This window comes from Mus caroli, unplaced genomic scaffold (assembly GCF_978045245.1).
Source record: "Mus caroli unplaced genomic scaffold, Mus_caroli_1 scaffold_15, whole genome shotgun sequence".
Classification (NCBI taxonomy): domain Eukaryota; kingdom Metazoa; phylum Chordata; class Mammalia; order Rodentia; family Muridae; genus Mus; species Mus caroli.
In genome coordinates, this window is record NW_028227270.1 from 61,261,823 (window position 1) to 61,288,836 (window position 27,014).

General features: G+C 44.3%; 1 protein-coding gene across 3 annotated transcripts in view; it reads right to left on the reverse strand.

The window, feature by feature from the left end:
- The window catches only part of Ntrk2 (neurotrophic receptor tyrosine kinase 2), a 334,118-nt gene that overhangs the window by 87,496 nt on the left and 219,608 nt on the right, over positions 1-27,014 (reverse strand). For all 3 annotated transcript variants that reach the window (XM_021180131.3, XM_029468409.2, XM_021180130.3), the window contains exon 14: positions 5,648-5,778. In XM_021180131.3, coding sequence (XP_021035790.1) covers positions 5,648-5,778 — 131 coding nt within the window. The remainder of the gene's footprint in view (positions 1-5,647; positions 5,779-27,014) is intronic.

Sequence of the window (27,014 nt, forward strand, 5' to 3'; positions counted from 1 at the left end):
TCAAGACAAGCCAATGAAAAGATCAACCTTTGCTACAGCCTGAAGTGAATCTGTCTGAAAATGAAGTTGGTGTTAAAAAGAGCAAGCTAGGAGATGAGACAGAGAGCCTAAGGAGGTACTGGTTGGCTTTCTGAAGCCACTGGTACCTGCAGCCAGGTACCAGTGCGACATTCTAGAGCACTGTCCCTGTCCCTTCTGGTTAGGTCAGTCTGACTTGGGTTTCCAAGGATCCTTGTGTTCTTTTTAGGAAGGTCAATTATGAGGTATGAAGTTTGCTTGCATTTCCCCGAAGTCAAAACTCTCCTGGGAATCCAGTTTTCCACCCCTACTTATTCCCTGACATTAAACTTTTATTTGTATAGATAAGAAAGTGCCTGCCTCCTATCCTTGCATACAAAATTTACGCCTTTGTACTTTTTTAGAAGCGGTATCATATTAAATGTCCTCAGGTTGGCTTGCTAGAGCACACATGGAAGTTAACAAATAAAAATGTGGCCACAATGAACGCAGCATGGGCTTGAGTCCCAACTCCGACATCGAATGACGTCCACACAAGCTGTTTAACCTTAGATAGATCGCCACTGAGTTCTGGATTTCTGGGTTTTTCTTTGTTAGTTTGCTTTTATTTTCTTTCCGGTGCTGGATCCCCCGAGAGTGGAATTACAGATGACCATGAGTCACCATGTAGCTGCTGGAGCTGGGACATAGGTCCCTGCAACTGCAGCCTATACTGTGAACCGTTGAGCCTCCTCAAGCCCTCTGGATTTCTGTTTGTTTTTTAAAATGTTAGCCTCGAACTTAGAAATCCACCTGCCTCTGCCTCCCAAGTGCTGGGATTAAAGGCATGTTCCAGGACAACCAGGGCTATACAGAGAAACCCTGTCTTAAAAGACCAAATAATAATAATAATAATAATAAATAGATAGATAGATAGATAGATAGATAGATAGATAGATAGATAGATAGACAAACTGTTAGCTAAAGAACATCCGTAACGGCAGTCTGTATCTACATGAGAACTACTCATCTATACTTTCCCTTTCCCAGAGTCACTACACGGCTGAAGGTGGCCTTCAGTACTGGATCCTTCTACTGCCTGCATCTGTCAAGTGTGGGGACTGTTAAGTGCATGCCACTATACCTAGCTTATTCAACCATTTCTAAAATGATTTCTCATTACATTAGATTATTAATATTATATGTCATCTTTACAGTTTCCTTCAGCTGTGACCATCAGAGTTTCATGAAGCCACTTTGTTGTCCAGAGGTAAATGGCGATGGTCAACTCAAGCACATCAGAATTCGATTTCCACGATCTGTTCCTATCCACTCCCCTATGACCGCCTCCTCATTCATTCAATGAGCACTGCTTTTGTGCATCATAACACATATTAGGCACCGCACTCAAAGTCATGGCTCCCCCACGGAGAGTATGACTGACACCCCGAAAGAGGTCACAGACACGAAGTGTCACTCATTGAGTAAACACACTGATACATAATTTTATATCCCTGACAATGCTGTGAAGGTCAATTCAAGAGGCTTGGCAGCGTGGAGTCTGATCTGCTTGGGGGACAAAAAAGGACAGCTCTTCCAAAGAGATGACTTGAGCTGAGACCCATGAGCTGCAGTTGCCTGCACCGGGGAGTGGGATAAGGACTGGGCACTGTGGCAGATGCTGGGCTGAAAGAACAGTGTGTAAGTTAGCGTTTCTGAACTCTTGGTGGAGAAAAATACCATGACTTCCTCTGTGGGAAAGAAGGAATTCAGACACTTTTAAAGTATAAAAACTTAAGTCTGCTCTCAGCAAAGTGTTTCCTGAACCCATGCAGCAGCCACCAAGTCTGCTAAGACTCCACCTGTGTGTGTCTCCAACTCTTTTAACTTAAGACCTTGAGATAGTCACTTGGTTTCCCTGGGTCTTAGATTTCTCGTCCATAAAATACGAGACTGTATGAATATGATTTTAAAGGTCTCTCTTAGATTCAGTGCTCCTTGGGTTTAGAAATAAACCGGAGTTAGCCAGGGAGGGACACAGATCCTACAAAGCAGACTTGCGGCTTTATTTGAAAACCTAAAAAAAAAATCATCTTGCATTCACAGTACAAGAAAAAAGGTTGTAGGAAGGGTAGTTATTGAAATGCATGTTAGATGGAGCCAAAAATAGCTGATGCATCGATAGTTAATGCAAGGGAAAGTGCGATGGAGCGTTTCCTTGGCAACCGAGTAACCCAAAGGTAAAGTAACTGGATTTTATCAAAGACTGGTTACTTCGCTTCTCTCCTATGTATGTATGTACATATGTATGCAGTATTATTCAGTGAAAAGAGGAAAATGGTTGACAAATCCATTTCACTGAGAAACAAAGACCATCCAAGTAATGAAGAAAAGACCAATCCAGCTGAATCCAAACTAGCAGATGCTTTAGCAGGAGAGAGGCGTCATCAGCCTGTGTGCCCCTGAAGGCATGCACATGTTCTTCAAGCTCCTCAAGTACTCAGGAGCATCAACACCAGGATTCACCTGCATCTGACATCTGTCAATCTGCCCAGAGAGCTTTGGATGGCAAACCAAAGTCAGCTCTTCCCAGAGAGAGAGAGAGAGAGAGAGAGAGAGAGAGAGAGAGAGAGAGAAAGGACAATGGCTGCAGTTGCTTAGCATGCATAGTCAATGCTGCAGGGGTTGCTAGGCAACAGCAGAAAGGCTGTCAAGCATCCCTGGGTGCATCCAATGGAGTAGGAGCAACCCAAGCTACTCCAGAGATGTGAGAGTCTGCGCAGTACTGGAAGATGTGTTCAGTTTGACATTGCTTAAAAATATAATTAAAAAAAAAAAACCAGAAATCTGTTTGTTACAGTCAGAATGGAGTGATGGATGTTTTTCTCCTAGATTAATTTAGTTCTGAATACATTTTCAGTTAGACTGAAGCCCTAGACATGAGTACACCTAGGTTGCCGAGAGGCTGTGTGCAAGGTCTGCAAATTATTCTGACCTGATTCACCCCGGAGCTCATGAAGATACAGCCTCTGCATTCCAGAGAGCTGGCCTGGTCCCCTGATGGAAGCTTGAGTTATAGCGGGTAAGCTGCTGCTGTAACAAATGTTCATACTCATGAACACTGCTGTGAAGCTCCTCAGGTCTGTGGTCATGGAGCAAGAGTGAGGTTTTAATCTACGGCTTCTTTGTCCTTCTTCTCTGTGATGACAATCTCATTTTAACCCCAAGAAGACTGGCAAGGAGAGGTCAGGATTTGACAAAGGGTCAAGTACCTTCCCTCCGCCCAACCCCACCCTTGGCACTGTTTAATGAGCAAACGTTTATCACAGATCATTAATTTGCAGAAACATGCTGGGTAAAACCAGAAGGTAGCATGAAAGAGTGTGTGCTAGGCAATTCAGAGAATTTGAATTCGAGTTGGAACTCCAACAAGGGCCCACTGGGTAATGTTAATGAGATATCGGCACAAAGTGGAGTGCGCTGTGAACAGGGAAGCAAGATGGTGTACTGTACACTGTCTTCTAAAGCCCAGTCAAGGTAGGGCAGGGGTGGGTGAGGACCCGCAGAAGTGTCATTACCGTCTGTCCATCCCTAGTCATTAGTGGATTGGGTCACTTTGGTTCTGTGTTTGCTCAAAGGGATCTGAATGTACAAACTGCAAATGTCCCAGCTTTGGCCACACAGTACCTTTTCATTAAGGGCATTCATTGCTCGAGTGCAGGAGAGTCAGCGCAGGGCAGGGATGAGAGGCTACTGTTACTAAGAACTCTCTAGGATGATGCCCACATGCCTGGCCACGGCCTCTCAGCTATTCCCACTCTGTCATCTAGAATCCCTGGATCACCCAGCATTTTCACACACTGGGGGAGGGGCACATGTAACTCACTGTTAAGTGAACTTAGTCTGAAGCCTTGGCTAGGCTTTCTGAGTGGCCTCCAAATAGAGTTTAAAACGTGGACCCAACATGGACACAGGTCTCCATTTTTCTGGTTTGATATAGATGGCTTGGTTAGGTGTAGACACCCAGCCTGAACACATGCTCGTCTATAAAACTGCAGAAATAAGAACACTTTTGGTCTCATTTATCCGTAAAGGTAAAGAAGATTAAAGATAAAAAAGTAGAAACTAGAGATAAGACACTGTCAAATGTCCTGAATATAGTATGCTAAAAACACAAACAAACAAACAAAAAACAGGGAAACTTTGTCGAGAGACGGAAGGAAGGAGGCAGGAAGAAGAATGGAATTAATTACCTCCAGCCACCACCAGTCCTTCCTGTGGCAGCTTCTAACTCAACCCCACGGCTCTTTAGAATAGCCCTCTTCTGCCTCTTCTTTCTCAAGCCCCCATCATTGTCCTTTGTGAGAGGTGATGTGTATCAGTCACACTGACAATTCCTAGAACCGCTGGCTCTTCTTCTGAGGGTTTCCAGGAGTTCATAAGCACCCTGTCACTCTGGACAGGGCTTATTAAAACACTTCAGATCACGAGGAAGGAAAATGTACAATGTTTCTAGCTGGAATGACTAACAGAACTGTCTGGTGTTTTAGAATAGGTGACTTTAAGGATACTTTTATTCTCTTAGCTACCCACGCGCATGTAATATAATAGAGCCTGGTATTATGGTAAAATGTGCACCTGATTTCTTAAGGGAATAAAATGTTGCCCAGGTTATAACGACTAAATAAATATGATTCATGCAAATGGTCCCTGCTTGGCAGGAACATGATTCGACAACAACAGTAACTCAGCCATCTTTCATTAAGCCAAGAGGCTGAGTTTTATTACGTTAACCACATCCACATCCACTTGACACTTAACTCATTTTACAATTGTATGACCTTTTCAGTGTTTGGTATCCACATATCAAAATTTCCTTGGCAAGTTTTCAAAAAATATGTATATAATGCATGTTTCAAAGATCTGCCCAATTCCACTGTGGTATTTTTATTAAGCTCTACAAAGCGCAATAGAAAAAAAATCCTTTTCAATGATATTGTTTATCTTATTGAAGAGCAGGACTCCTCTTTTTAGTTTGTGGGGGTCTGACTGTGATGAAGGATTTTCATATTTCTTTATTTTGTAGAAATCCTGCATTATGGTGGTGAAATATATAAGACATGCCATCCAACTCTTGACGAAATCATGTCTATGATGTTACAAAACATCTAGTGGCTTCAGACAGTTGGAAGGGACAAATATGGATGGTCTACAGGAACGATCAATGCAATGGAGTCAATAATCCTTCCTTCTAGAATCTAGAAAGTGCAGAAGTCCCATGTAGCAGTGTCACCAGCAGCCAGAGTCTGAAGAGAACCTTGTGCTATGGCTTAGCTGACTGAATTCTCTTTGATCCCATTGACCTGGATCTAAAATTTTCTAAGTATACTTTTGAAAAATAGCCTGGAGCTAACCATGGCCTGCAGATTGGAGCCCCTCCCCGCACCACACCTCACACCAGAAGCACTTCTGACAGACAGCTGAATGTACCTCTAACGCCCATCTGACTACTCATAAGGATTTCATCTAAAAGCATGTGTCCCTTGGAAGACATCATGTACTCCTGGACTAGCTACTAAAGTATAACAAAATCAAAAGTCCACAGTTTAGTGGACCAGGAACATGGAGATATTATGGAGTGTTCTCTTACCTTCACAGCCACCAGGATCTTATCCTGCTCTGGGCAGAGGTTGTAGCACTCGGCAAGGAAAACTTTCCCGAAGGCTCCTTCCCCAAGCTCTCTCTTCAGAACGATGTTGTGTCTCTTGATGTGCTGAACAACTATAAAACAAAGACACCGGTCACTCAGCAGAGTCCATGAGATTTGCCACATGGTGTGCTGGGCCCTTTCCCTCCCTTCTGAGGTTTTACATTGTTCTGTGGAGGAACTGCAGCATCCACACCTGTGGTGGACAGAGCGGGATCCATTATAGATTCAGCTTTTCATAAAATCCGCATGGCGATCAAAACTGAGTTTTGATGGGAACTCTCCTCCCTGACAATTCATGTGATTCTGGTCTCTGTGAGTCTCTGAGCAATACTGTTCATGGATATAAGGGTGCATATTGATGTCTTGTGAGCTCGTAGCCCTCCACATACCAGAGGCGGAGATTGTGCTCATTAGGAGAGTGTTCTAAAAAGCCAAAGGTGATTCCACTGACCACTTAAATCTGAGATTTAACCCCTTGGCTGTCACATACTTATTGGAAATTAAGTTTCCACTTGATTTACTTTACACACCAGTAAGATGCCAAAAAGCATTCAACTTTTTTTTTTTTACATTTGATTAACATCTTAAATTTTTTTTCCAAATAGGGAAAGGTGGCGAAAGGGTAGTTAAAGCCATAACTAATTTTGTTGTCTTCCAAACTACAGTTGAGAACAGTTTTCTCATGTTGAAACTGAGAGCAGGGGCTGGAGAAATGGCTCAGCTGTTAAGAGCACTGACTGCTTTTCCAGAGGTCCCAAGTTCAATTCCCAGCAACCACATGGTGGCTCACAACCATCTGAAATGGGTTCTGATGCCCTCTTCTGGTGTGTCTGAAGACACAGCTACAGTGTACTCACATATATATATATAAAATCTTTAAAAAGAAAGAAAGAAAAAACTGAGAGCAGAAGATAGAGCTTTTCTTTAGGAAATGGGCTGCTGGCATTGATTGACTGTGTTGTGATTTGGGCATCTGAAAATGTCCTTTGCCAATGTATCGCCTCCAGACACAGTAAATGTCTCTTTTATATTCTGGGTCACAAATAAGGATTTTGTGATTATATTCCTGACAGGGTCTCAGGGTATTCTGCATACTAAATTGATGCCCTACAGATATTACTGCAAGATCTGGTTTCACACATTTGATGACACTCTCTCAGTTAACTGAAGCAAGTCTGCTAAGTATGTAAGCAACAGAGCAGCCCAGTTCTCTGAAAACCAAGGAATGAAAAGTCAGGAATGGGAGATAAGAAACAGTAAATCACAACAAAACCCACAATCTGAAGTTCCCACTCTGTTGAGCTAGTAAGAAATTCTTACAGTTTCCTTCCATGGAACACATCAGGGATTATCCTAATTTGCTCTGCTTTCTGTTTCTCTTGGACAAGCCAAGATGCTCTGCCCATCAAGCCTGTCAACCCAGCAATGCCTCTCTTCCAGCCATGACTCAGCCTTTCAAGCTCCTGTGAACTTCTTGGTTCAGTGCCTGCAATTCCACAAACCCCCATGAACACTTCTCAAGTGAAGGCCACACCCAGCCCTGCTTCTCCCAACAGACTGACACCCGCATGTCTGCTTCACTGTCCTCCTGATACATCTCTTCTGAAGCTTCTCTTAGGGATCCGACAACCAGCATCCCCTCTGCTTTGCCCTTACTGACATCTTGGATTCTCTGATCACCCAAACAAACACCTGCCTCCCATGTTCACACGGCCTCTTTTGGGTCTCCTGGGTCTCCTGACACCTTCTATCTCAGAGCTCAGGTAATGGAGAGATCCAGGAACTTGCCTAAGCCCTACACATACACCAGGCTGTTGTCTTCCCCTATCCCCCTCGGTAGTGAAGAGTCCACACTTATAGAGGAGAGACTTGGTTTGGTTGTTGGTAAGACTCTAGGTTTAATGTTCCTAGGACAGAGAGAATTTGTCAGGGAAGAAAGTGCTTCACCTGGGTTTCATTTTCCTTTCAATTCATTCTCTTACGGGGCACTATAATCAATTGCTTCATTTCCCTTAAAATTTCCCAAGTTGGGTAGCTGGAGGACTCCTGGATGAGTAAGTGTCTGTCCTGTAAGCAGAAGAAGTCTCATTTGCTCCCTTCCTCTGAAATCAGTTACCCTCAGGTTTTCACTTTGGGAACTTGGGTTAAATCACTGCAAATTCAACATTAAGAATTAAATTAGGATCAGCAAGATGCCCCCAGAGGCTAAGAACAAGCCTGACAAGCTGAAGATGATGCCTGTGACCACATGATGGAAGGAAAGAACTGGTTCATTAATGTTGTCCTCTGACCTACACACATACACCCACACATACACACCCACACGCACACGCACACGCACGCACACACACACACACACATGCATGCACACATGCATGCACACATACACACACAAATAAGTAAATACATAAATAAATGCAAAAATAAAAAAGATTCCCAGCTCCCCCATGAATTGCTTTTTTTTTTTTTTTTGAAGGGAAACTCAAGTCAATAGTTGGCTTTGCAAAGTTTCATGGAAAAAAGTTTCTTTGAAATGTATTCAGTTCCTTTGCCCCCACTCCCTGGTCCCCAAGGAGATATCATTGATGGAATTTTCCAGACTGGAAATTTGGTGTCCTTGGTCATTTGCCTCATGGGGAGTAGAAAGGAGCTGCTTTTCAGTATTATATTGCAATGGTATTATCGTCAATGAGAATGATGCATCAGGCCACAAAGCACTTGTCCCAGCTCAGCCTGCTGCCTGCCTCAGAACGCTAAAATTCAATTCTTGCTATAGATTCCTGCCCCCCAGATGTAAAAATATTATGCACATACAAAGACAATAAAGTATCAATCCATGTCCATATCCATTATTGCTGAATCTAAAACTAATAAAGATATAAATAACTATAGCTCTGTCCACTTAAGGTCTCAAGCAGGAAATGTATCTTTCCCATTTCCAGGATAATGACATTTCTTAGAAACCTTGGCCCCATGGACAAGCGTCCCCAGCACATGGGACTTAAAATGAATGCCATTGAGTGCCCTACTTATGCCAAGAACGAAGTGACCTGATGTCTCTTTCTCTCTCTCAATGTCTCTTTCTCTCTCTCTCTCTCTGTCTGCCTCTTCCTCTCTCAAATATTTATAGGTCTCAGGAGATGCCAACCAGAAGTGGGGACTTGCACTGGGGACACTCTAACCCTCCTAGTTCCCAGGTCCTCGGTGCTGAAGTGCTCAGCAGTGGAATCTGTAGGCTCAACATTGTAGCAGGAGACAGCTTTGTCACTGACAAAAAAGCAAAAATAGACATTTCACGGTGACTACCCTCTCTACTAGACATGCTTCAGACTGCTACACTGTTCTGTAAAGCTCTGAACATCCCAGAGTGAGCAATTTTATTATATTAGGAAACTGCCCCACACCACAAAACATGAAAGTGAAAACAGAATATACAGTCATATATGGTTGACAGTAGTTGGAGGCTATCTCAATGTACATGCACATGCGGCTATCTCAGTGTACAACAGCATATGGAGGTAGGAGAATGTCCCCAACAGTCAGAAGTTCATCAAGTAAAGCATGCGAATGATCTTTTAGATTTTCATCTACATTTTTATTCTCTTATGAGTTGGCACTAAACTTAAAAATAAATATCATCACAGACACAAAGTGCTTAGACCACAAAAGACTAACTGTTTGCAGATTACTCTATTGTTGAAATGGGACACACACCAGCACTGAGCCATCCTCAAGGAGTCCTTACCAAAACTAAAAACCCCAATGTACCCTGCCATCAATGAACTTTCACAGCTTGCAGAGTGAGGTCAAAAGCCACATCTATTTTACAGATGACATCACAGTTAATCGACTCCCGTGTGCTCACAGAGAATCCACTTGCTTGTATGTTCCCAAACGTGGTTCCCAGTGCAAACAGGGAAGAGGTGCCCACTACATGCTGACTGTTCTTCTGGGCCAGAGGGTATGTGGGAAATTAGGATGGTCATCACTCTTCATGATAGTCTGCCAGGGCATTCTTACCTCCGTTTTTACACTCAACAAAAAGAAAGGGTTCTGACAAGCTAAATAACTCATCCAAGAGTCTACAGTTAGGAACAGGGAGGCTCACGCTCTTTTTCACTTTGACACTATCTGTCTTCAGTCTTCTAATGAAAACCAAACTGAAGGAAAGAACACAGGTTTTGCTTTGCCAACTTGTGGAGCCATAGGCCTACTCTCCTCAATTTAATTCAACAAACTATGATTAAACACCTACTACTAGTGCATTTGCCTAGCACCAAGAAAGGGGATGAGTGTATTATTATTCCTGTTTGCAAGAAGCTCATAGGCTGAAGGTGTGGATGTCTATGGTATGGTCAACTTACATGCCTGCTTTGCTCACAAAATACTCTGTGTACTGGAGCGAGCATGAAGAAAGACTAAAACTCAAGGAACGAATCCAGTCAAACGAAGTGGGATCAAAAGCTAAGCCAAGGTACCAAGGAATGAAGCTGTCCAGCTTCGATTGCCCCACATGGTTAGTAAGCCTAAGGCAAAACCTAACTCTAACTTCAGTGCTGAAGAAAACCAAAGACCAACATAATTGTAAAAGTTTAGGCTTGATAACGTAAAAAGCATAGACGACTCCCTCTGTGAAGTAAAATTTCCAAGGACTAAGACAAGGTGATTTTACAAGGGATTAGCCCAGTGATTGATGTCCCTTCCTCTGGCCTCATGGTAAGTAGTGATTTTGCTAAGAAGAGTTCTCTGAGCAGAGATCAGTGAAAAAGATGAATGTAGGGGGCTGGAGAGAGGCTCAACGGTTAGGAGTACTTACTGCTCGCCCTCACATGGCAGCTCACAACCATCCAAAACACCTTTTAGTTCCTAGAAATCTAACCCCCTTTTCTGGCATCCTCAGGCATGCATGTGGTGCACCTACATACATGCAACAGAAACACCCATATATGTTTCACTAAAATAAACATTTTTCAATGAAATAAATATAAAACACAAAAGCTATCCTTGGCCTAGGCTTTGTGCAGGAAATCCACACCGTCTTGGTAGCAGCATAATCTATGAACCTAAGCCTGTGGGTACACACAAAGACACTTTGGGTTTGAAGTTAACAAATGTATGTAATTCCCATGAACCTGCTACTGGGTCTAGTTCACACTAGAGGATCACAACTCTTACATGGGTGAATAAAAGTGTGGATATGTAGAAATGGGCATGCTACTAAGAAAGAGGTAATAACAGTGGAAATCAGCATGGAAGCGGGGGAAGGAAGAGGAAGGAGGAGGAGAAGGAGGAAGAGACAAGTTGGGTGTGTTTAAGAAGTCATGATTTGTCATATTACCCCAAAATAGCAGCAGGTGATACAGTACGAAGGGCTGAGTGGGGCACGGATGCCACAGATAGCTCCCATGCAGAAGGATTCTCATACCAAGACGTAGGGAGTTGAAGATAAATGACTTTGCTGTGCTAAGCTTCCATTTCCTCATCTTCAAATGATTGATTTGGGGCTAAATGGCATCTTGGGATTTCTCCAGGACATGCATTCTATAATCAATCTATGGTTTATGGTAATCTATCCATATATCAATCCATCAGTAATGAATCTATCTATCTATCTATCTATCATCTATCAATCATCTATCTTTCTATATATCCATCTATCATCTATCTTTCTTTCCATCCATCTTTCTATCTATCTTCTATCTATCTATCTATCTATCTATCTATCTATCTATCTATCTATCTACCTATCTATCTACCTATCTATCTACCTATCCATTTATCTATCATCTATGTATCTTTCTATCTACCTATCATCTATCTATCTATCTATCTATCTATCTATCTATCTATCTATCTATCTATCTATCTACCTATCTAAACTACACACCCACCTATCCATCCATCCAACCATCCATCCATCCATCCATCCTTCCATCCATCTATCCATCCATTCATCCATCCTTCCACCATGTCACTCACCTATCCATTTATCATCTCAGTTTACAGAGGTGAAGCAGGTCTTTGTGCATAGGGAAGAAGCAGTGCACACTCCATTAACAAAGTTATTGTGGCATCTAGGGAGCTCTGCAAAGCCCTCTGTTATGAGGTTGGAGAAAGACTGAGGGTGGGCTCGATCATCTTTCTTTCCCTTCCTAGGTCCTTTGTCCTTCATGAGCATAAGAGTCCAGCATGGTCAGCTGTCATCAGCTCTGCTATCCACTGGTCCCAAAGGGAGCAGATGATGTCACCAAGAATTAATTCTCAAAGAATGTGAGGAAGGACAGGCAAAGACAGAGGAGATCCAAGAGTATTCATCAGAGGCAGGAGACAGGACTTTGGATGATGCTAGGCAGGCAAGAAGGCAGACAACCATGGATGGAGTGGTGGAGAGGAAGATGCTTACAGACCACCCCGTGGAGGCTTTGGGGCAACAAAGGGAAGGATTGGGGGCAGACAGACCAATCTAGAGATGGCCGGTAATGCCGGGTGGGGGTGGGGGGAGCCAGGAGGAGTTTTAAGATTTGGAGTGTATGCAAATTAAGAGGGATGATGGAAGATAAAATTTAAGTGAGCACCAAAAAAGAAAGGACAGGTAGGACAGAATGGAGGAGAACTAGATTGTGGAGATAACAGCAGAGTCCCAGGGCTCTAGAAGTAACAGGAAATTCCCAGGGCAGGTACATTGAGTACAGGGCAGGGATGGGGTACTGAAAATAGCAGATATTTCCAGTGAACCACCGAACTGACAATTGGAAGGATTTTGCCTTAAGCCCCAATATAACAACAGGCCACTGAGGACTGAGCAGGGCTCCCAAAACCTTGTGAAGTACAAGGCCTCTGAGTTCCCAGAGTCAAGCCTTGCACCAGGTACAGTAAAGGATGAGGCAGACTCTTGCAATGGTTTAACCTTCCTGGGAGGACATCTGGAACCTGCTTGGATGGTTTTTGCAGCATCCACTAGCATCAGCAAAGCACCTTTCATCCCAGACTCAATTCCAGCACCCTCAGAGTGGCGGTGGCAGAGGGAGCTGCGTTCCACATAACCCCAGCGTCACAGCAGGTGAAATGGTGGAGTGATTTGAAGTTAAATGCAATTTCTTGGCAGAATTAGGCAAGGGGGGGGGAGCCCTAGAAAATTTTCAAGCTGTTAGACTGAAATGAACGCCACCCTTCAAAATACACAGACGGTACATCCTTCGCTTTGACATCACCGAACAGCCAAAATTATATCTGTTCCACACACTGGCATGTGGCAGAATTGGATTGATTTGCCCTGACAGCTCTCCCTGCTGGGACAATACTTGTCAGTCAGCCCCGGCAATGTTTGTATTTTCAAAAATCATTATGCAGAATGATTGCACGGGATCCTGGCAGGTAGGCCAGACAGTCTTCTCTTCACGCCCCTCCGACTCTGTACCCTTGAACTCTGACATTCTTCCTACCTCCCAAGGCCTCCAAACTTCCTGTGACATGCTGCTCGCTGCCTCCTCTCGGGCTGTGCACATCAAACTCCATTTGTGGCTCCACTCTGGTGTCTGTTTCGCCTCTGGCTCCCCCTACTCCTTGCCTTCCTTGTGGGCATGATCAATAGCCTCTTAAACCTTTCTGATTGGCTTTAGTAAAAGAGCAGTCCTTTTCCAAAGTACCTACAAGAGGATGCGTGGGGGATGTTTTGACTCTGCCACGTGATCAGTCAAGAGCAACTGTGATGTAAATATTTGAGCATCCTTCTCCTTGCACATACTGCTCTAGTAAGGGGGAGGGGCCAGGCAAGAAGTACATAGGTAACACAGTACAGTCAGAATGCTGTGTAACTGGGCACTCAGGCAAGACTTAGTAGGTCACCAGAGTCAATTTTGAGCCTTCAGGTTGGAACCCTCATGATGAGAGTTCTAAACAAAGCACCATGCTTGTGTGTGGAATATGATCAGCTCAAAACCTGGGGTCTATTCCACACACAAGCATGGTGCTTTGTTTCCAGAAGTGTTTAAGGAGTTCATCCATGAAGATATCCGCTCCCCACATAACAGCGTTACAAACAGACAGACGACAGACAGACAGACAGGCATGCTCTACTCAGCAGCCCAAACCCTCCTTGTCTTGAGTCTGCTTCTAAGCTTGTGCTTCTGGGAGCTTCCACAGCAGAGGGAATGTTTCTGAGTTGAGAGCAGACTTGTGTGAGTTATGGCAGCCGGGTGCCCTTGCTCTCTGTCTTATGATAAAGGCTTCTGTCATCTGTTACCAGGAAAACCTCCAAACCCTGCAGTCAGTGTTTCAAATCCTACTCGGAGGGATAGAGATAAAAAGTGTACAGCTAGGACATCATTATCTAAACACACAGGTTCAGAAAAGAGCATAGCTCTACCCACAGGGCTCCGTGGTCCTCTCGGGGTTTCTGTAAAGGGTCAGACCAATTAGCTGCTCCTGGTTCCTTAGTTTGCGGAAGTCTTGTGTAGAAACTGTCCCCTCTTGAAAGTGCTCTTCTGAAGGGAGCAGCTCAGCCTAGGGGATTAACATTGGGTCCTTTCATTTCAGTGTGACTTAAGGATTGATGTGGCGTAAAACACTGGAGTTCTCTCAGTGATGGTGAGATGAAGAAACTGATTCAACACCAAGCCATTGTTGAAGTGTCCGGACAGCTGCAGCTAAAATCATCAGGTGATTGGCTCTGGTTCCACAGTCCTGACATAGCACAGCAGAAGTCGGTGGGTTTCACACTGGTGAGGTGAACATGTGTGTTTGCCTCCATTCAAAACTGTGTAGTCAGCCAGAAGTGGACATTCACTCCAGGGGGTGAGATGTCTCAGCAACTTTTTTTTTTTTTAAAGAAACAAGGTGGTGGTCAAGGCCATTCTGGGCCACATAGTAAGAAGTCATTTTAAAGATTGATTTATTTATTTTATGTATATGAGTACACTGTAGCTATACAGATGGCTGTTAGCCATCACGTAGTTGCTAGGACCTCTGCTCACTCTAGCCCTCCTTGCTCCAGCCCAAAGATTTATTATCATATCTAAGTACTCTGTAGTTGTCTTCAGACTTACCAGAAGAGGGCATCAGATCTCATTATGGATGGTTGCGAGCCACCATGTGGTTGCTGGGATTTGAACTCAGGACCATTGGAAGAGCAGTCAGTGCTCTTAACCGCTGAGCCATCTCTCCAGCCCCATCAGCAGCGTTCTAAGCAAGCTGCCACAGGGTTCCCGTGCTGGTGTGAAGAACATGGGTGAGACGTGTCCTACTCAGATGTTCCAGGAAGAGACTGCGATGGAGCATGACTCTCCAGTGAGGCGCGGCCAGCAAGAGCATTGGTGTGGAAAGGGGAAGGTAAGGAAAGGGGTTAAATAGAGGGAGGGATGGGGGACCTGGTGCCAGTACCTCCCCAGCTTCAGTCCAGCAGGGGATCCGATAACTCATCACTTATCCCAGCTCCAGGATGGGCCTCAGTCCCACTGCTGTCCTGCATTGGGGGGAATCTGACTTCTGAGGAGCATCGAGCTGTCTGCAAAGAGGAGGGGGGCGGGGCCAAGCATGTTTTATCACTTCTCTGCTACAGGCTCCCACCTAAAAGTACCCCAGCCAACCAACCAATGGCGCAGTGCTAACTGACTGGCATGTTACTGGCCCTGTATGGTTATAAGTCATCTAGTGCTCTATACACTGATGGCAGCAAGGTTCACGCCCACTGAGGTATGATACTTCTACTTCTAAAAGAAGGATTTCTGAAAAGCAGCCTGTCACATTAATCTGGTGATAGCCTGGTGTATCTTGTGTCCCGCTTGGCTTTTGACTGTATGAGGAGGCTAAACTGTGTGAGGGGTCATCACAAATACCCCCCTCAATCCCTGCCCCCCTCACAATTATCACACGTCAGATTTGCTTAAGGCAGGCATTTCTGTCATGACTGACAAAGGATTCCAGAAGACACAAAGTCCTCCTGAGGAGGTGTCCCTCTGTCTCATGGCTGTGCACAGGAAGGCAGTGTGATGTACTAGAATTCAGTGTGGCAAACAGAGATGAACCACCCTGCCTACACACGAAGCAGTGAGTAGGATGTGGGTAAATGCTGTGGAGTAAAGCATCCTGAGGGCAGAGACCCAGGTCCAGTGGTGAGGACAAAGAGAAGAATGTATGAGATGGAAACCTCATGTCATTCACAACCACTGGCTGACTACATCCCTTCTAGTCAGTCCCCTTTGTGCCTGCCCCTTTGAATCCTTTACTGTCCCTGAAACACTACTCTAAGCTCATGAGGCGCTACTGAGAACTTACCGCATCGTTCTAAATGAAAAGCGCTCAGAACAACAAAAACGTTCCATAAATGTTATATGGCGTGGCCACCAGTATTGGGCAGTTTGGCACTCAGGATCCTACAGTGCCTTACGGATGTATTTTATTGGTTCCCTTTCATGTTAAATATCACAGACAAGCCACAATCATCATGGGGCCCCCTGTTCACGCAGCGCTTCAAAGCTTGTAAAGAACTCTCCTTTGACTATTTTATGTCGACATTAAAACAACTCTGTGTGCACACTGTGAAAATCTCCAGAGCCCTACTTTACAGCTGAGGATATGGAGGTTTAAAGGGGTCACGGGCTCGTTTCTACCATCAGAGCCTGACCCCCCAGTCTGCCTTTGGGAAGTTCAATGTTCAATGAGACCGGCATGATGAGTATTCTGGAGATGAAGATCAAGATAGTAAAACAAACAAACAAATGTTTTTGGAGACAAAATCTGTAGATGAAACATGGGGAGATGCCGGTGTGGGAATCATTTGTCTACTAGAAGGATTTAAACTCAAGGAAGGAAAAAAAAAACCTATCCAGAGATAACTACTAAAAAGGCTTTGTGAATAATAGCTCCTTACCTGGGGCATGGGAAAGCATGCATTTGAATAGGTGGAGACCTCTAGGTGATGGGGCAAGGTCCCACAGAGGTGTGGTCCAGTGGTTGAGAAAGAACCGATCCCAGAGAGGATCCCAGAGAGGGACATTTGCATGAGTAGCATAGACTGCACCACACAAGTGGATGAGAGCCATCAAGGGCTTTGGGATGACCAGGGGACACTTGGTAGCAATGAGCACATGTGTTTAATGAAAGCAGAAGGGGAGAGAGTGGCAGATATGTGGCTGCACGGGAGAGAGCATAGTTACAGTGTTCTAGATGACTGTGGTAGCAAGGTAAACACAGGGCTGCTATAAATCCCACTGAGAAGGCTAGGCTGACTCCATGACAAGCCTCAACTTAGCAGCTCAGGAGACTAGGCCTAAATCTCTGTTTCCAAGAACTGGGAACATCCAGGCAAGTCCAGGCAAGGATGGACGATGGGTGAGCAGCAGTTTCCAGACCTCCCCAGCAGGTTCATAGCCCCATGTCTGGGTAACCGAATGCCTGTAGAAATGGACCCAACAGATTAACATAGGGGTCACCTACCCTGGGATTCCCTAATGTACTTTAAATCAGGCCTGTGAGCTCACTTGGGTGTCTGTCTATCTTGGTAGTGGGGAGACCCCAGCATGCTGGGCTTCTGCAGAATAAAACACTCTCTGCGTCCACATACTATTTGAGTCTGAGTGTCGCTCTTTGGTGAATCATGGACCCTGACACTCTGAGCTATACTATTATTTAATAGTCAGAGCAAAATGATTATTGACTCAGTTATGATAACTCTCAGAAACAAATCACCTTTAAAACAGTGTCCTCTCAGCCACACTGTCAGATTGAAGGATACGGAATTGTCAAAGAGCTCATTAAAGTTCACATAAGTTGAACGTGAAGGAGCCCCGATTCCATCCCTTCATTTTCCATCGAAGAAACTTCTCAAGTAAAAGTGCGACAGGCCCTGCTTGCCCAAATACGTGTGCAGGTACTTGTGAACTCACGACAGGTGAGTCTATGTCCCTGAAGTCAGAGGATGTCAGGCAGCACCTTTCACTGGGCCTATAGCGGCTTCTTGAGAGAGTCAGGGATGGGATGAGAGCTGATGCAGAGAAGCCCCTCCTTCACCCCATCTCCAGGAGTGGAGCAGAGGTAGAAGTCTGGAGCAGAGGGGATGGTGCTATGGTAAGAGTGGTCTCTGGTCTATGTTGATGTGCTTGGAAGACAGCCACGGGGGGTAACATCAGCTGAGATGATGAGAGCGTCCCTCCATGAGGGCCTTAGTAATGCTATTTTTAAAATGGAAGAGAGATCAAAACAGGCAACTTGGTCCATCACTCTATCTAGAGAGAAGTGGATCTCCTGAGTGAATGTGTGCTGTTGGTGTGGGCACGATGGCCCTGTCAAGGACCCCATGCCTGGGCCCCATGATGCTCACAGGGATGACAAAACACTGAGTTTCTAGGGTGCTGTGACATCTCCATCTGACAGCCCAGCCCACCCAATCCCAGCTTTCCTGTACTCCATGTGTCTGTTATTTCTTCATTCCCTCACGGCCCCTCCTGTTGATTCCTGAAGTGGAGCAAGGCTGTGCATGGTCTTTGTCTTGTTACAGCGTAGCAAGAGACCCTCAGCAGCTGACAGCCCCTGCTTCTAGAAGTCCAGCCTCCACCGCATTGAGATAAATAAACCTCTATTCTTTAAAGCACACAGCTGGTCTCCAGGTTGGTGTGACAGCAGCAGAAAATGGACTAAGACAGATGAAAAACCTAGGTCCTAGTACTCCACTGCACAGCCTTCTCCCAGCCGTGGTACTTCATGCTACCTTTCCAGCAGCCATGTTTTCTGCTGTCCCAAAGCAAGCAGGCTAATCCCCGAGCTGGAGGTCTTCTTTAGGGTGGCCAGTGGGTTTGTATTCCTGATCACACTGGCATGGTATCTACAGCTTCCGTTTTTGTAACTTGAATTCATTTGGGATTTTAATTAAGGTCCATTTCCCCTTTAAATTTCAATAGCTGGTCTGTAACTCCACTAACTCTTTGGCATGCAGGCATCACACACGCATACTAACCACCTCACTTGACTTTGGCATGTGGGCTTCACGCACGCACCAGCCACCTCACACACGGTGCCAACAGCTGCTTGCCAGTCAGTGAAGTCATATCACCCCGAGACAGGGATGTGCGAAATGAGCTGCCTGGCAGAGGCCCGCACCATGGAATGAATGCAAACAGGATTCTCCCTCCCAAGGTTTGCTCTTTAGTTGGCTCATGACCCAGAAGCAAGAACAAGCTTCCCTCGGTGCAGAGCCCTGTTGAGGGAAGAGCCCTGTCTGTTGATTGTCATTAAATGTGATCACAGCCACACGAAACTGTCATCCCTGAATTTACACTGGTCGGACAAGGCAGACTACCTGCTGTCATCAAAGTGTGCTGGGATACCTTCCTTCCACCACGGCGGAAATGCTCCCAGCAGTTCCAGAAACAGAACTCCCCAGGCAAAGACACTGGAGTCGGAGCGGTCGGGAGCCGTGAGGACTGCGGACAAGATTAGTCCTCATCAGTGTGTGAAGCACACCATCCATCTCCCTTAGCCAGTCTGCTGTGGCGTTCCCTGCCAGGTGACTGCTGCTGGAGCCAAAAAGCTGCCTGCCCCACTGGCTCTACCACTGCACGTGGGTACAGCTGTCACTCCATCAGAAGGACATCTATCCCATACCCAGGTGAGACTCAGAAATGGTGACTGATGCCAGGTCCTTAAACACTTCATGGTATTTCATAGGGATCCAGGACTTGGTATAAACAAGAACCTCTGAAACAGGGGTGCTGGTTTGAGACCAACCTGTGTGCGTGGTGCCTAATGGTGTATAGTGTCTCCCATGACATCGCCACACTATCCTGGAGGACTTCGGTGTTCCCAACATTATGTGTCTGTTCCAAACCGATCAGAGCAAAACAGTAGACTTGAGTGTTTAAATAAGAAATGCTCCCTGAGTGTCCGAAGAGCCGTCGGCAACTGCAGAGGGAGGCAGAGTCAGCTCTTGGACGTTGTCCTGGGAGGCTACCCACCCTACACTAGATGGTTCTGCACCAGTGCATGCACAGGTGGACTTGATAACATATGGGGTTGGGAAGGGAAAGCGATGAGGGAACAGGGCAGGGATTGGACGGAGAAGGATGGAGGCGGAGTCAATCAAACGTGTTGTATGCATGCGTAAAATTATTAAACAATCCTGACACCAATGGAAATAAATAATAAAAAGAAAACGAAACGAGAGGAAAAGTGCAGGGTACCATGGCGGCTGGAGACTGGGAGGTAATTTGCTGAAACAGGAGAAGCTCCCTGTGACAGACTCCACACATAAGTGAGCTGGCAGGCCTAACTAATTAGCAACAATTAATTTTATGGTAGGAGCAAGAACACATGTATTATGTTCTATAAACGCTTAATAAATGTCACCATAAGTCACTCCCATCTCACCCTGAAACTCAACTTGCAAGCAGGATGACTCTAAACCTTCCAGAATTAACAAAATACATCAGCTGGGTCTTGATTTTTGTTATCAAAGAAATACCCTCCAACTCCCTCCCCACCTGGCCAGGCACTAGTCTCTGCTGCTGGATCTTATAAGCCGCACCAGGCTCGGGTACACTTTGGACCTTATGTGATAGAGGAAGCTCACAGGGGATCTGCCCCAGGTAGCAGGATCTGTTGCATCACTCTGGATCTGGTATCCTGTGTGTCTGGAATGAGCTCCTAGGCTAAACTATGCAACCTTCTATCCACTGGAGTGCCCTGTAGAACATCTTGGAACTTAGTGATTTGAGGTTTGATTGGTGATGTCTACTAGGCACGGGGATGAAGGACCCTTTTGTTGTATGTTTGTTTTTATCACCATGACTGTTCCTTTCTGTTGATGAGTTGTCTTCAGTTCCTTGGGCAGCATATTAGCTCTCTTCTGAGGAGAACCCACCTGAAGCTTAATCATGTCCTGAGGGCGCCATTTTGGAATGTTCCACCCTCTTTCATACTTCTGAGGCTTTCTATGGGATGTTACTTTTGTGAGGTCAAAGTAACTGTGATAGGGTTAGCTGTGCTCTCAGTCCTTCACTTTGTCACTACCCAGTGGTGAGACCAGCATTTATTGGAATAAAGATAGACCTGACCACATCAGTTGACTAAGGACAATTTCTGAACCTGCTTATTCTTCATCTCCTTCCATTAGCCTCTGGGCTGTCCAGCCTGCTGATGTAAATCCAGTCACCTCCTTCACTACCAAGTATGTCCTGCTTAGCAGAACATGTCTCCATTGATTTGGTATAAACACGATGCCAGTTTAAAAAATAAATAAATAAGGAAAAGAGCTTTGGCTCAGGTGATCAGAGAATATCAAGAGAGAGAGAGCCAGTGTTCAGGGGTTTAGCTACAATGCCTGGTAGTCAGAGAAGGGCAAAGTGGAGAATTAGGGCTTCTATAGCTCCAGAGAGTGACAAGCACCCTTCACTTCATAGTGACCATAGATAATAATTGAGGAGCCTAGACTCACATCTCTGCCCATCTTCTTCCTGGGCTAACAACATAGGAAGCCAAGTGGAGGGTCATTCTATTTGCCACCATGTCAAGGCAATAAGACCACTTTATTTACACTACTTCCTCAGGGAAGCTATTGAGAGAGAAATAACAGGTTATCTCTACCCTTCCCAACAAGGGGACATCGGAGGTGACATGCTCTACCCTTCCCAACAAGGGGACATCAGAGGTGACATGCTGGGGACCCGCAACTTTTACATAAACTCAGCACAATGAAGAGATGCCCATTCCATGAAAACAAGACTGGGGAGAACTTAGGTTTTCACCCAACCTGGCAGACCCAAGGTACATGCCATCCTAGCATGACTTCAGCAGACGCTGGGGGAAACTGAAGGAGCACTGAGCCTCATTCAAAGACCCCAAAATGCCCAGGTTCCAATAAATGGAAGAAATAAAAAGAACTCTCATACAATGAAGACCCAGAATAATCAGAAACTAAATTGTAAAAGCCAGCAGATGTCTAGCCAGAAAGGCATCCGTGTCAAGGTGGTGTGACAAGGGTCTGAAGGCAGCCAGAAGAAGCTAGCAAGGAGACACAGTGTGCTTGAAAAAGTCAGGACAGGTACATTCCAGCCAAGAAGGGAAAACCAGAGGAGAAGCCAGGTTTAAGTTTTAGAAATAAAAAAAGGACAGTCATCAAATTTAAAACTAATAAATAGATAGGACTATAAAATCAAAGAGACATGGAGGGTAGAGAGAAATACAATAAGATAAAAATGTAACAAATCTGAATAATAAAAAGAACCAGACTGAAAAGAAACATTGGGGAACTATTGCATCCTTACCTGGTACTTAACAGTGATAGCAAAGCATCCTGATAGTAGGAAGAAGAAGAGGAGGAGGAGAAGGGAGAAGAAGAGGAACAAAATAATAACAACAGCAGCAGCAACAATGGCTGGAAATGTAGCTGAAGACACAACTGCCAAGGCTTCATTTTTCAGATAAAATAAGTAAGCATGAAAGTTAGAGGAGTTAACTCCAAGCAAGATGAACCAATGCACCAAAAAGATTATGATAAAACTTCTGAAATGTAAACATACACATGAGAGGTAAAATGCAGGGATGCTTTGTAAGTAAAAGAGCTTGCCATGCAATTCTGATGACCTGTGTTGGAACGCACAGATTCAGGTAAAAGCTGGATGCACAGCATGAACATCTGTCTGCCATGCGTTCTTGTGGGAAGACGAGAGGCAGAGTCAGGAGAATCCCTGAAAGATCATAGCCCAGCTCGTCTGGTTCTCACAGTGGTAAACGACAAAATAAAATCATGTTTCAAACAAGGCAAAAGACAAAGACCAACATGGAGAGATACAGGGTTGTCCTCCGACTTCCACATGGACACAATGGAATGGACAGAGAGAGAGAGAGAGAGAGAGAGAGAGAGAGAACAAGGAGAGAGACAGATGCTTAAGTAATAAAGGAAAACCCATGTAAATAACACCATCTTTCTCATAAGAAACCATGGACTCCAGAGTAGGGCAATGACAAATTTTAGCAATGAAAAAATAAGCTGTTCTGCGTGGATTATTTTATTTCATGCTTATGAGCATTTGCTAGTACACACATATGTGACTGTGTATGTGCAGCATTCATGGAGGTCGAAAAATGGTATTAGATCCCAAACTGGACTCATGTGCGCTGAGAACCAAGCACAGGTCTTCTGTGAGAGAGAGAGAGAGAGAGAGAGAGAGAGAGAGAGAGAGAGAGAGAGAGACAGAGACAGAGACAGAGACAGACAGAGACAGAGACAGAGAGAGACAGAGAGAGACAGAGAGAGACAGAGAGAGAGACAGAGACAGAGACAGAGAGAGAGACAGAGAGAGAGACAGAGAGAGAGAGAGAGAGAGAGAGAGAGAGAGAGAGAGAGAGAGAGAGAACAAGGAGCTCTTCCCTTCTGAGCCATCCTTCCAGCCCCTGAGAAGCACTGCTAACCGAGGATCTTCTGTGCAGTAGGAGTACCACTCAGAAACAAGGCAAGAAAGGACCAGAGAAACACAGTTTCCGTCTTAAGATATCTGGTTATGTTGGCAGCTGAAGCAAGAAGTATACATTGTTGTATTTAGAATAAATATTTAAGACAATTACACTATAATTGGAAAAAGGAAAACAACTGGAGCAAAGTTTCCAAATTTCATTTAAACCAGTAAAATGTCAAAGCTAGTATTCCATGAGGCTGTGTGTATATTAGACACACAAAGCAAAAAAAAATTTTTTTAAAGCTATTCAAAATACCAACTGAAAACCATCCATGGATAATTCTCATAGATTTTTTTGTTTTGTTTGTTTTTTGTATGTGTTTGTTTTTGTTTTTTTTTGTTTGTTTTTTAATGTTGTAGAAATCCAGAAAGGGGAAAAAATTAGGGAAACAAATCAAAACAAAAAACAAACAAAAGAGAACAAATAGGAAATAAAATTAACATGGCAGGCTAACATATCAATAGCTGTCTCATGTAGCATGATCTAAATACATCACCTGAAAGATGGAAATAGACAAAGTAAGAAAATGTCTCAACTGCATTCAAGCTACAAATTCACCTCAAACATGGCAGTAAGATGGAAAAAAATGGGTAGAAGCTGTATTGCAGACACAATAGTCAGACAGTAAACTAAGATAGTTATCAGAGAGGGAGGGGGATGTCAGAAGTGACAAATGGGTGAAATCACCAAAAGACGTGACAAAACTAAATGTGAATACCAACAAAAGATCTGATAATGAGTAAAGGAAAAATTGGAAAACACAAATGCACAGTTAAGATTGAAGCCTTCCATACTTGCCTTTAGGTCATTAAGAAGTTAAAGACATATAAAAGAAATGGGAAATGCTACTGTTTCACAGAAGATTCACAGAAATGTGATTGCCATATATTAGGGTTCTGCCCTCAGCAACAACAGGGGCATGTTCTTCTCATGTGCTCACAGAACACATATAAAGGACCAGAGAGCAAGTGATGGCAAATTTAGATAAACTCAGAGTACATAGGGTGGAAATAGGAATTATAACAGAGTAACAATGGAAGTCTTTAAATGTATGAAAATTAGAACACTATTTGAAATAGCCCATGGATCTGAAGAGGAGGTGCTTGTAAAGCACCCTCCCTAGCTGAAGAGCTTAGTGATTGACAGCCGCTAGAGGAGGGAGAATGGGTTTTCTCTGGATGTGGTCCTGATAGGAGGACTTCCATCCTCCAGTGGATGCCCATGCACCTCAGAGTGAGCTCTCATTGGCAGCAGTGGAGTCTTTGTTAAGTTCAGCGCAAGTGAGATAGAGTATTATGGGTTAGAGTGGGCATTGACTCTAATAATGAGTATCTTTATAAAAGGCAGGAAAAAGAAGGGGGAGAGGGAGGAAAGGAGAGAGAGAGAACGAGAGAGAGGTGGGGGAGACTATGTGAAATGAAGAAGACATTTGGTGTGATGGTCAATAATCCAAGAAGCACTGAGATCTGGGACAGCTATAGCAAGCTGGAAGATTTTCCCGTGAAGTCATGGCAAGAAAGGTGTCCTGATGGAATCGACTTCTGCCTCTTGGCTTCTGAAACTGTGGGATTAGACATGCATCCTGTCTCAAGTGTCCAGTCCATAGTAACTTATTACAGAAGCCCCAGGACAGGAGTGATGTAGGGCTTCAGCCAATGGCACTGGTACAAGTAGATGCACATGACTGAAGACTTAAACTGTGCTCTAAGTGTTAGGTCTTAGGCAAAAACATCAAAACATTATTATACCTTAAATATAAGGCATAAAATTATAAAACTTCAGTAGAAAATACCCATAGATATAATTCTAATAGCCTTAGACTGGATACTTTGGACTAGATACATAATTTCTACTCGCTAGGTTTAATACATAAAAGGAAAACCAACTAACTGGACTTCAGTGTGATTAAAAAGTCTTTATTCTACAAGGGAGTGAAAAGATGACCTACACACCTACACACTGGAGGAAATATTTGCAAAGAACTAACACAGATAATACAGAGAGCATTCTCAAAAGACAAAGCTTGAAAACAGCAGCAATGCAAATAAGTGGACAACAGTCAGAATTAGGTCAGAGGAGACCATGCCAAGTGCTGACAGCCACCACGATGTCTTGCTGCTGTGTTAAATCTACAGCCACTCGAGAGATGTCTCAGTCCAATAACAAGCACCAAAGCCCACCCAGCTCCCCTACCGTCCAACAGTGGCAAAGCTCTGGATACTTTTCCCAGAGAAATGAAACATATGCACCCATGGTACATTCAAATATTCATATGATTTTTATCCAGAACAGTTCTGTGATCAGAAATCGTCATTGTCACCTCAAATTGATATAGAATCTCCTTGGACATGCATTCTTAGTGTGTCTATGAGGGACTTTCCAGAAAGGTTTGGGATGCGAAGACCCATCTGTAGTGTGGGCAACCCTCTCCTAGGGTGTGCTAGAGTCCTGGACTAAATGAAAAGAATAAAAAGGAGCTGTACCTAGCACTTCTCTCTGCTTCCTGACCAGGATGCAATGGGACCTGCCACAACAGACTGAACCTTCAAACTGTGAGCCAAGCAACCTCTTTCTTCCTTGGGTTGCCTTTCTCAGGTGTTTCCACAGAACAATGTATCCAACAGAAGCCTCAAAAAAGAAACAATGTAACTGTTTTCATTAGCTGAAAACTGAAACAAGCTGTGATCTATGGACCACGGCTCAGTGTAAACAGAAACAAACTCTTGATGTACAACTTAGAAGGCCAGTCCTCTAAGAGGATTCTGTAAAAGTTAAGCTATGTGCTTCAAGAGTCTATAAATTACTTTCTTGAAATACCAAAGTTGTGATACAGTACAGGGATTAGTGGCCACCGAGGAGCCATGGCTGCCTTGGGGGAGCCCAGGAATGGAAGTGCGTGAGGCTGTGAGAGAGTAGTAACCTCTCTATACCTTGGCATCTTGGAGTGAGTACTCTCAGTGTGATATCATGCTGTAGCTATGTGAGATGTTGCCAATGAGAGAGAATGGATGAAAAGCTATGGCATCCTGCTTTATCATGCTTACAACCACATGTAAGTCTACAATTATTTCCAGTAAATATATAACTTTAAGAACATGTCTATTCTCCCAGCACTGGGGGGACTGAGACAGGAAGATCATAAGTTCAACAGAGACCTTACTTTAGCAAAATAAAACATAAGGTATAGGATATGTGAGCATGCTACCAGAACGATTTGTAATACAGACCAGACATTATTCACTTGGAAGGAGCACCATGGCACAGAACACTGTCACTCATTATTGACAGTTATGGATCTGGTCCCACCGGTCCCAGCAGCATCATAAGCAAGCTCCCTTGGGGCCTGGCTCATGTATTGTTTGTCTATAAATCTCCCACAGTGCCTAGCAGGTACCCTGCTATGTAATGAGTGTAGCATGAATGTTTGTTGACTTAATGTTTTATCAGTGATATATGGGTATGTGTGTCATACCCCGTTAAAACAATGTTGGCTGCAAATAATGAAAACATTAAAGGAACGAGTCATTGAGTGAATTAATGCCGTTCTTTAAAAAGCAATTAAAGTACTTTATTTTTAAAACTAGCATTCAGCGTATTTGCTTTGTTCTTCTCTCCTTCTCTGTTACTTTGTGATTGCGAGGGTCAGAGATGTCCAAGCTAGAAGAGTCTTAAGTTTAGAGAGGCATGGAGGACACTGTTTACCTCAGCCCTGCAGGGGTCATTTCTCTGATGTGATCTGATTCCAAAGCAATTGGCCTTAGTTTTCCTGCTCACAGAACCCCCGGTTCATCTTGAGACACAAAGGCAGAGGTGGGAGGTAGCCCTGTTTCCCACATAACCCCTACAGTGAAAGGGATTCTTT